At 54.5% G+C, this 10740-nt stretch overlaps 1 protein-coding gene across 7 annotated transcripts in view; it reads left to right on the plus strand.

The window, feature by feature from the left end:
* KMT2D (lysine methyltransferase 2D) overlaps positions 1 to 9537 on the plus strand; it is a 36523-nt gene extending 26986 nt beyond the window's left edge. For 6 of the 7 annotated variants that reach the window (XM_028491368.1, XM_028491371.1, XM_028491373.1 and 3 more), the window contains exons 41-55: positions 77 to 217; positions 341 to 508; positions 667 to 826; positions 1453 to 1528; positions 1700 to 1875; positions 1984 to 2114; positions 2804 to 2936; positions 3014 to 3141; positions 3288 to 4428; positions 5295 to 5431; positions 5530 to 5660; positions 7340 to 7625; positions 7865 to 7938; positions 8066 to 8174; positions 8314 to 9537. In XM_028491368.1, the coding sequence (XP_028347169.1) occupies positions 77 to 217; positions 341 to 508; positions 667 to 826; positions 1453 to 1528; positions 1700 to 1875; positions 1984 to 2114; positions 2804 to 2936; positions 3014 to 3141; positions 3288 to 4428; positions 5295 to 5431; positions 5530 to 5660; positions 7340 to 7625; positions 7865 to 7938; positions 8066 to 8174; positions 8314 to 8406 (3084 nt within the window). In that variant the 3' untranslated portion in view covers positions 8407 to 9537. The remainder of the gene's footprint in view (positions 1 to 76; positions 218 to 340; positions 509 to 666; positions 827 to 1452; positions 1529 to 1699; positions 1876 to 1983; positions 2115 to 2803; positions 2937 to 3013; positions 3142 to 3287; positions 4429 to 5294; positions 5432 to 5529; positions 5661 to 7339; positions 7626 to 7864; positions 7939 to 8065; positions 8175 to 8313) is intronic. The other variant, XM_028491374.1, reaches the window with a different exon arrangement.
* Positions 9538 to 10740: the final 1203 nt, after the last annotated feature.

Consider the following 10740-nt stretch of genomic DNA (forward strand, 5'->3'; position numbering starts at 1 on the left):
GTGAACAGGTCTGGGTGAAATGAGGTGAGGGCTCTGAGGGGGACAGCGGCCTTCACTGTGGGTTTATCTGGCTTAGGATACAGCAGCAAGGAAGCCTTTGACACCGAAGCCCAAGAGGGTACAGAAGGCAAGCGACAGGTTGGTGAGCTCCCGAAAGAAGCTGCGGAAGGAGGACGGGGTCAGGGCCAGCGAGGCCTTGCTGAAACAGCTGAAACAGGTGACCCCCAGGAGCCAGTCCCCTGGTCCCATCCCAGGATAGGGGGCAGCCTGGCCCCCAACTGTGCAGTAGCAGAGATGTACACGCTGCAGGTTTCCAACCTTGTCATCTTGCCCCTCCTAGGAGCTGTCCCTGCTGCCCCTCACGGAGCCTACCATCACCGCCAATTTTAGCCTCTTTGCTCCCTTTGGCAGCGGCTGCCCAGTCAATGGGCAGTGCCAGCTGAGGGGGGCCTTTGGAAGTGGGGTGCTGCCCACAGGCCCTGACTACTATTCCCAGCTGCTTACCAAGGTCAGAAAAATGACAATACCTTTTGGGGACGATGAGGTTCCTGGGGAGGTAGAGATGGGGGTGGCAGACTTGTGGAAATTGCTGGTATGATGTAGGGCCAGGAGATCATGTCAGTCTCCCTATGCCATCTTGCACACAACACCCCACCCCACCCCCAGAATAACCTGAGTAACCCGCCGACACCACCCTCGTCGCTGCCCCCCACCCCACCCCCATCGGTGCAGCAGAAGATGGTGAATGGTGTCACTCCATCTGAAGAGCTGGGGGAGCACCCCAAGGATGCCACCTCTGCCCGGGATACTGAAGGGACGCTGAGGGGTAAGTCAGGAACGGAGTGAGCTTCTCCTTCTCTGCTAGGTCTGGGTGGCTGGGGTCATGTGGTACAGTTTAAAATAGGAGTGGGTTGCGTGTTGCTCTGTGTGCATAACACTACAGGGTCCTTGAGATAAGAAGGGCCTCTTCAGGACTGATTTGTTGGAGGCAAGGGTTGGCTTCTGGAGTCTAGAGCAAAGGCAACAGGACAGGGAGAGTATTTATGAAGCTTTCGCTTACAGGGAATAGCCCAGCTTCCTTACCCGGTGGGTACGAACTACAGTCAGATCTGGATTTGAATTCTGGCTCCTGCATTTATTTAGCTGTGTTACTGCAGCCAAATTGATTGACTTGTGTGAGCCTCAGTTTTCTCACTATGGAATAAAAATAGTGCTCGCCTAATGGAGTCGCTAAAGGACTATAAACAAAGAAGGTACTTACAGAGTACCTCTTTAGAAAGGCTCAATAAATATAGGTTGTCTGCCCTAAACTGGTAGGTGGGTGGATGGGTAGACAGTGGTCATGATAGCTAAGCTAGGTCTTGTACTAGTTAGGCCTGAAACATGTGGGCGAAAGCACCATTGGCTCTGGCCACCCTCAGCCTGACTTTTCTTCTCCCACCTACCCCTCAGATGCTTCAGAGGTGAAGAGTCTAGACCTGCTGGCCGCCTTGCCTACGCCCCCTCACAATCAGACTGAGGATGTCAGGTGCGGGTGGGGCCAGAAATGGGGATGAGGAATTGGGGCGCGGGCAGGTCGCCTTATTTTTCCCTTGGACAGTGGCAGATTTCAAGCAGGGCTGTGACATCTACTAATCTCTAGATTTGGGAGGTGGCATCTGTAGGGCCTTAGCAATGGACGTCTGCTTTTGGCCCACAGGATGGAGAGTGACGAGGACAGCGATTCTCCTGACAGCATTGTGCCAGCTTCGTCCCCCGAGAGCATCCTGGGGGAGGAAGCTCCTCGTTTCCCTCAGCTGGGCTCAGGCCGGTGGGAGCAGGACGACCGGGCTCTCTCCCCCGTCATCCCCATCATTCCTCGGGCCAGCATCCCAGGTAGAGGTTGCTCTGGGCATGGACCAGTCCTGGCCAGGCCGGGCTGCATTGTCGGGGGTTGGGGAGAGAGGCAGCTGGAGCTTACACAGGTCCCTCTTTCTCATTCAGTCTTCCCAGATAGCAAACCTTATGGGGCCCTGGATCTGGAGGCCCCTGGGAAGCTGCCTGCCACAACTTGGGAAAAGGGCAAAGGAAGCGAGGTGTCAGTCATGCTGACGGTTTCTGCCGCTGCTGCCAAGGTATGTTCCTGGGGGTGCCTCAGGGGCCAAGGGGATGCTGGTCAGTGGGCAGTCCCGGGAGCTTCTCTGGATAAATACAGTCATTTAAAACTATGTATTGAGGACCTACTGTGTACGAAAGCCTGAGCTGGACTGTGGGATTAGGAAAAATGTAGCACAAGGGGTCCCCTGCCCTCGAGGGGCTCACAGTTCAGTGGTAGAGACACAAGTCAACAAATAAGAGAGTGTGTATAATGCGACGAGTGCTACGAAACAGCATGTCCCCAGTCACACTGGGTGGAGTTCTGATTTTTTGAAAATGTTATCAGGGTTTTGTGGTCAAAGGAAACTGGAAATCCCAGTTAAGATAGCAAAACAGGTTTCTTTATTACAAGACTCTTCAGATCCTTCACTTTGCTAACGTGTACTGTGAATTTCCAAGTAGCGGATGTAGTGTGTGTCATTTCCCAAACCCAGTAGACACAGGTCTCTGTCTGTGGAGCTCCCGTTAGTGCCCGCAGTGGTTTGGGAGAGGCTACCCATAAAGGAAATGCATGAGAAGAGCTGGATGGCACAGGGGCAAGACTGATGGCCCATGGCCACCTGGGGAGTTGCCTTCTGAGTGTCCTTGTCCCTACCGAGCTGGTGGTAGTTCTCACTCCACACACTCTGCTGACACGGCTGTCCCATCCCCTTTCCTGCCCTGGCAGAACCTGAATGGTGTGATGGTGGCAGTGGCAGAGCTACTAAGCATGAAGATCCCCAACTCCTATGAGGTGCTGTTCCCAGAGAGCCCTGCCCGGGCAGGCATTGAGCCTAAGAAGGGGGAAGCTGAGGGCCCTGGTGAGTTTGGCAGGAAAACTCCTTGGGACCTGCAGGGAATGATTCTGGTGGGAGGCTCTGACCCCTTCCTTCTGCAGGTGGCAAAGAAAAGGGTCTGGGAGGCAAGAGCCCAGAAGCTGGCCCTGATTGGCTGAAGCAGTTTGATGCTGTGTTGCCCGGCTACACCCTCAAGAGCCAGTTAGACATCTTGAGTCTCCTCAAACAGGTGGGTCTGTTGGCGGGAAAGGGGTGGCTATCTGGCTAGGACCGAGAAGGCACAGGGCTTTTGGGCGAGTGGAATCTGGGTGGGAGGAGAGAGGTGACTAGTTCAGCGAGGAGCTGGCACTAATGGTACAGGGCGTCTTCCCATAGGAGAGCCCCGCCCCAGAGCCACCCACCCAGCACAGCTACACCTACAACGTCTCCAACCTGGACGTGCGGCAGCTCTCGGCCCCGCCTCCTGAAGCACCCTCCCCACCCCCTTCCCCTTTGGCACCCTCTCCTGCCAGCCCCCCTGCTGAACCCTTGGCTGAACTTCCAGCTGAACCCTCAGCTGAGCCACCAGTCCCCTCGCCTCTGCCACTCGCCTCGTCCCCTGAATCAGCCCGGCCCAAGCCCCGAGCCCGGCCTTCTGAAGAAGGCGAAGATTCCCGGCCCCCTCGCCTCAAGAAGTGGAAGGGGGTGCGCTGGAAGCGTCTCCGGCTGCTGCTGACCATCCAGAAGGGTGGTGCGCGGCAGGAGGATGAGCGGGAAGTGGCAGAGTTTATGGAGCAGCTTGGCACGGCTCTGCGACCTGACAAGGTGCCTCGAGACATGCGGCGCTGCTGCTTCTGTCATGAGGAGGGGGATGGGGCCACGGATGGGCCCGCTCGCCTGCTGAACCTGGACCTGGACTTGTGGGTGCACCTCAACTGTGCCCTGTGGTCCACGGAGGTATATGAGACCCAGGGTGGGGCACTGATGAACGTGGAGGTTGCCCTGCACCGAGGACTGCTCACCAAGTGCTCCCTGTGCCAGCGCACTGGTGCCACCAGCAGCTGCAATCGCATGCGTTGCCCCAACGTCTACCATTTTGCCTGCGCCATCCGCGCCAAGTGCATGTTCTTCAAGGACAAGACCATGCTGTGTCCGATGCATAAGATCAAGGGGCCCTGTGAGCAGGAGCTGAGCTCTTTTGCTGTCTTCCGGCGGGTCTACATTGAGCGAGATGAGGTGAAGCAAATCGCCAGCATCATCCAGCGGGGGGAGCGGCTGCACATGTTCCGTGTGGGGGGCCTTGTGTTCCATGCCATCGGACAGCTGCTCCCCCACCAGATGGCCGACTTCCACAGTGCCACCGCCCTCTATCCCGTGGGCTACGAGGCCACGCGCATCTACTGGAGCCTCCGTACTAACAACCGCCGCTGCTGCTACCGCTGCTCCATCGGCGAGAACAACGGGCGGCCGGAGTTTGTGATCAAAGTCATGGAGCAGGGCCTGGAGGACCTGGTCTTCACTGACGCCTCTCCCCAGGGTGAGCACGGGGCCCTTGAAGTGGTAATACGGAATTGGGCAAGTGTCTCCCAGCCTCCCCTTTACGATGTTGAGAAGAGACCTGCAGGCTCCTCATGAGTGATCTTTCTCCCCCTCTTAGGGCAGGCAGAGGTCTCTTGAAGATCTCCAGAGAAAGTGTTTTGACCGCTCAGTCACCTTGAATTCCCTTGTGATTGAGGATATTTTGCTTGTCTGACTACACATATGTCAGCTCCTTTTCCTAACTCAGTGGATCTAAAGGATACAGTTCTGAGACTCCGTCTTCCAGCTCACCCAACCTGATTCTAGCCTTGAGTTCCTTATGGTTGCTTTTCCCTGGATAAAATCTTGATCTCAGTTTCAGTGTTACTGATAAAAGTAACAGTGAGAGTTACATTGCAGTGAGCATGCGCCATGTGCCATAAACTAAGCTGAGTGATTTATGTAGGTTATTTTGTTCACACAAAACCCTGCAAGCTGAGTACTATTATTCTGCCAAGTTTTACACACAGAGAAACTGAGTAGTGGAGAGATTTAAGTATTTGCCTTAAGGTCCCATGGCCGGTATTAGAACTTGAACCCAAGTCTTCTCAACTCCAAAACATGCCTGTGCTGGGTATCCTGGGCCCTGGGTTCATGTTTCTGTGTCACAAGGCTCTCTGATGCCCCTCCAGGGTGGGAAGCCTCCTGGCTTGTTGAGGGAGACTGAGATTGGGAGGCCAAGAGGGGCTCCTGAAGAACCACACACCCTCTTGACAGCAAGGTGGGCAGGCTACAGAAAACAACTGTAGCTTCAGATGGAGGTTAGGCCTGAGGTCAGTGAGCAGAAGTTGCCTCTGAGGGCTGCTCTCTTTCCTTGCCTCTTAGCTGTGTGGAATCGCATCATTGAGCCTGTGGCTGCCATGAGAAAAGAGGCTGACATGCTGCGGCTCTTCCCTGAGTACCTGAAGGGCGAGGAGCTCTTTGGGCTGACGGTGCACGCCGTGCTGCGCATAGCTGAATCAGTAAGGAAGGGACCAGGGGTGGGGCCGGGTGGGCACGGGGAAGGTTGGTTCTGCCCCAGAAGTGCTCAGGCTAAAGTGAGCATGACCTGTGCCCACAGCTGCCTGGAGTGGAAAGCTGTCAAAATTATTTATTCCGCTATGGACGCCACCCCCTGATGGAGCTGCCACTCATGATCAACCCCACTGGTTGTGCTCGATCAGAGCCTAAAATCCTCACACACTACAAACGGTGAGCTTGTGGGGGGTTGGTAGGGACCCTCTGGCCAATTACAGGTGTTCGGGGTTACAGATCAGAGTTCCCTTGGAGAGACTGGGGGTTCACTCTAGGCCTCCTGATTAGAGGGTGTGCAGGTGTCACTAGGGTATCCCTTTCCTCCCCTAGCCTGCTCAGGTATTCTGGGTTGACCTGCAGTCTAGAGATAGACTTATCTTGGGCACCCTGGGAATGGCCGTTGGGGAGGTTCTGGGTAGACATTGGTGAAATCATATGAAATGTATAAAGGACCCAGTCACCACCTACCTTTCCTGTTTTGCTCCCAGGGGGCCTGTGATTCTCCCAGACCTCAGACAGACGCCCCCTGGGTGCTAGGTTCGCCTTCCCTTCCCCAGGCTGAGTTGGTGTCAAAAATAAATAATTAGGAATATAATAGGAAAAATAATAAAACCTTACATTTGTATAGCACTTTATACTTTTTTTTTCAAAGCGTTTTCACATCCATTATCTCATTTGATCCTCACAACAACCTTATGAGGTAGGTAGGGCAGGTGGTATGATCCCCATTTTACAGCTGAGAAAACTGAGACCCAGAAAGATTAAGTGACTAGACAAAGGTCACAGCTGGGACCAGAGCCTTATCTCTTGACTTGTGGTCCACTGTTCTTGCCGTGTACCACAGTAGGCTGACCTTGGTCCCTGGGTAGAGGGAGGCAAAATCCACGCTAGGAGGGCTTTCTTGAAGGCCTTCGGTTGCTCCTCAGGCTGTCGTAGAGCGTCAAACTCTACCCCAGCCAGCCCTGGTCCTTGATGCTCTACAACAGTGGTTTTCAAACTCTGTGTGTGCCAGAAAGGCCTGGAACGCATAAACTGAGTAGGCAGAACTTGGCCCTCTCCATGCATAACTCCCCCTTCCCCAAATTGGATTCAACCAGAAGAGTTCCGTTTCCATCTAGTTTATGTATGGGAGCTCCGGTAATGTTTTGTTAAAGGAAAAAACAAAAAGATTTCTGCTGTATAAAAAAGAATCAGTTTGAAAACCACTGCTCTGGGATGGGCAAGAATTTGGCTGGTGCCCTAGGGTGGTGAAAAGGCATCCTCCTAGGCAGCAGTCATTCCCCTGCACTGAGCCATCTGCACAGAGCCCAATGTTACGTCAGAGAAGAGGACAGTCTAAAGAAAGGAAAGGATACTACCTTTTGGCTATGAATTCAGAGCCAATTTTAATTAAAAGCCAGCCCAATGTGGTAGACATGGCCCCCATTTTCAGAGCTTCCAGTATGAGCAGGAAGTAGGACTCAGATTTGAACAAATCATGAGCTTAAATTCCAGGCCTGGGCTGCTTGGGGAAGACCTCCCAGAGGTCTTGAGCATGGCCTTGAGTCTGGTTTGGCAGGAGGGTGGTAGAAGGTGGGGAGATGGGAGAGCGGGCTCAGTGTAGGGGAATCAGTGCCCCTTCCCTTCCTCCATGCCCCACCCCACCCCCATCCTGGGCTTTCTTTGCCACCCAGGCTGTTGGAAGGGTCCCCATAGCTACTTGCTGCCTCACCAAAGCCAAGACTCAGATGCCTCTACTCCATTCCCAGGGCAGCACATGCCCCTAACTGGAGCGTTGCACATCCCAGGGAGGAAGCGGGTGGCGTGTGCCTGGTCTGGGGGAGAGCTGTCTTGTCACGGACTATATCACCTCCCAGGCCCCACACTCTGAACAGCACCAGCATGTCCAAGGCATATCAGAGCACCTTCACAGGCGAGACCAACACCCCGTACAGCAAGCAGTTTGTGCACTCGAAGTCATCTCAGTACCGGCGGCTCCGCACTGAGTGGAAGAACAATGTATATCTGGCTCGCTCCCGTATCCAGGGCCTGGGGCTCTATGCGGCCAAGGACCTAGAAAAGCACACAATGGTCATTGAGTACATTGGCACCATCATTCGCAATGAGGTGGCCAACCGGCGGGAGAAAATCTATGAGGAGCAGGTATGGGCTGGCAGAGGGGCCATCATGGTGCGTGGTCCACACTTAGGCAAGGGGCAAGGGGCAGGACTGGGGCCAGAGGAGCAGGTGGAAAGCTGTGGGAAGAGGAGGGGAGAGGCAGGAGAACGGAAGAATAAGAAATGAAGATAAGCCCACTGCCCAAGTCCACTCCTTGATCTCGCCACCACCGCTGCCATTCTCTGATATTCTTGCCCCTTCCTCTGCAACCTCTGCCTTTCTAGAATCGAGGCATATACATGTTTCGAATAAACAACGAACATGTCATTGATGCTACGTTGACCGGAGGCCCTGCCAGGTGAGAGAGGGATGAGTAAGAAGGGATTTAAGAGTCCCTGAGGGTGGCATTCTGGGGGTGGGCCAACAAGGAACCAGAATCTTCCGACCCAGTTGCTCGGCGTTTCTGACTTTGTCCCACTGCCTAGGTACATTAACCATTCCTGTGCCCCTAACTGTGTGGCGGAAGTTGTGACATTTGACAAGGAGGACAAAATCATCATCATCTCCAGCCGGCGAATCCCCAAAGGAGAGGAGGTAAGAGGAAGCCTCCCTCAGTGAGTGACAAAGCAGCTCCCTCTTCTCTGCCATTTGCCGGAAGTCAAAATCCAAGGCCACTGCCCTCCCCCACTTCCTCTGGGGGACTGGCATTGATTCTGCCCTCTTCTCTTTCCAGCTGACATATGACTATCAGTTTGATTTTGAGGACGATCAGCACAAGATCCCCTGCCACTGTGGAGCCTGGAATTGTCGGAAATGGATGAACTAAGAAGCTTTGAGGCTACCAGGCAGGGGAGTCCCCCACCCCAACCTCTTCCCTGAAAGGGATGAGGGGGAAGAGAGGTAGCAGCCAGAGCCAGGACCCAGGGCTGGGGCTGCCGGCTGACCGGAGCCCCTGGAGCAGGAGGCTGGGGCAGAGGGCCCTAGGCCAAGCCCACCCTGGGCACCAGGGATGACCCTCTTCCCCGCCACTGGCCCCCAGGCTGGCATCTCTGCCCCCAGCTCCAGGAGGGGTCAGACAGAAGCAGCCATTGGGCATCTCAGGTTTGAGGGGGATATGGGCTGGGAACTACCCAGAAGCATCTGGGAGGCAGCAGGGAGGGGGGAGGAGGATGTGTGGCCGGGCCTCACAGCCCTGCTGCTCCCACCGACCTCTCTGGCCCAACTCGAGGCTGCAAAGAGACTTGACTAAGCTTGACAATCCCAAAGGCCGGGTCCCACACCTGGCCCTGCCTGCCGGGTCCTGCCCCCACCCTCACCCCCATCCCCTTCCCTCTCAATCTGTCTCTGTCTCCCTCTTCTCCTCTGTGTTTCTGTCTCTCTATGGGTTGTGTTTCCTTGTTTTCCACTCTGACAAATGCAACATGAACGGGAAAGAGGCGCCCTGCTGCCCAGGAGGGCAAGCCAGGCAAGCCGGGCAAGGAGACCCCGCACCCACACCTACCTCATTTAAGTGTTGGATTTTTTGCTGTTTTGAAATGTGAGACCCTCTCCAAGCCCCCTACTGCCCCAACCCTCTCCCCCACCTCACTGCCCTCTTCTGAGTGGGTGGAAGGGGGGTAGGAGGAAGAAGAAAAAACAACAACAAAAAATCCATCTTTGTTTTTAATTACGGGCATGGGATGGTGGTTGAGGCTAATGATGATGAAGATTGGGGATGACTGGCCCCTAGTTGCTCTAGGACTTCCTTCTCCATCTGGACATGGGGGCAGGAGGGGTGTGCTAAACTTAGGACCAGGATATCTCCCTCCGGTTTTCCCAACCCCATCATGAGCCCATTTGCCCTCCAGCCCCTGGATAGGGTGGGTGGGTGGTAGGGTGAGGGCTATCCCTGAGTGGCATGCCCATACCCAGTGAGGCAGGGTGTGGCCCGGAGCTCCCACTTTCCCTCCGTCACCAAACTGCTGCTGGTCTGGTGGGAAGGGGTGGTGATGTGGGGCTGGGGGAGCTTAGTGTCAGCGCGGGGAGGGTGGGGGGTATTTATCTATTTATACATGGGATTGTACATAGTCTTGTGGGGCATGGGGGAGCCGGCTGGAGGTGAGAACCCTCCCCTCTCCCCCCACCCCCGGGGAGAGCAAATGTAAAACTACTAATTTTTGTGCTTTATATATTCTATATAAATATATCTATTTTCTTTTTACAAAACCAGTTTATAAATGGTAGGGGGGCGTGGGGCGGACACATGGAGCTCCCCTTGTGGGGGAGCCCCCTCCATTACCCAACCTACCGCCCTTTTCCTCACCCCCTCCTCCCCACCCCCTGGCTGTGACTGCTGTAAGGGGGGGGTATAGAGGCTGGGCGATTCCCACCCCCTTTTGTATAGTTGGACTATGTTATAACGCACAAAAGTGAGCTGGCCCCAGGGGGAGCCAGAGGGTAATGGGTTCCCCTGCCTCCTCCCTTGTCCTTCCCCTTTCTGCCCAAGCTTGTGCTGCAGTTGAACCTCTTCCTGGGGGTAGGGTTAGGTCAGGGGGTGGGTGAGGCCCCAGACCCCTCTCTGGTAGGGAGCCATGGGGATGAAGATGAAGCTTATATGCAGTTCTCTCCTAGGGGCTGTGGGCAAAGGGCATTTTGTAATTAATATTTTCAAGAATCAAATGTCTGGAGTGTAGGGGTGGGCTTGGTGGTGGTGTATGGGCGGGCCTGCTGGAGGGGGAGCACGGTTGCTGTTGTGATTTTAGGTTTGTTTTTGTTTGTTTTCGAATTTGGGGGGTTGCGGATTGATGGGGGTAGGGAGATTTTTTTTTTTTTTAAGCTGCTTCTTCAACTGTTTCAGGCTGCAAATGTTTAACATCCCCTCACCCCCACAGAAACCACTGTAATTAAATCAGACAGTGGGGAGACTGGGCTGCTGCCCCCAAAGCCATTGGATGTTCCTTTTCCAAGAGCAGGAAAGGTCTAGGCTACAGGGAGGGGGAGATTGGCTCCTGCGAGTCAGGCTCTGGTTGGGGCTTGGGCCCTGGGATTGGGAAAAGGGGATGGGGCAGACTTTGTAAGCATATGCTAGGTATCTGATAGTCCTGTAGAATTTAGTGAAGAAACCTTATACAGTTTTTAATTTTTATATAAACTAACTCAGACCCAAGCTACAAGGTTGGAA

Source organism: Physeter macrocephalus, chromosome 6, assembly GCF_002837175.3.
Source record: "Physeter macrocephalus isolate SW-GA chromosome 6, ASM283717v5, whole genome shotgun sequence".
Taxonomy (NCBI): domain Eukaryota; kingdom Metazoa; phylum Chordata; class Mammalia; order Artiodactyla; family Physeteridae; genus Physeter; species Physeter macrocephalus.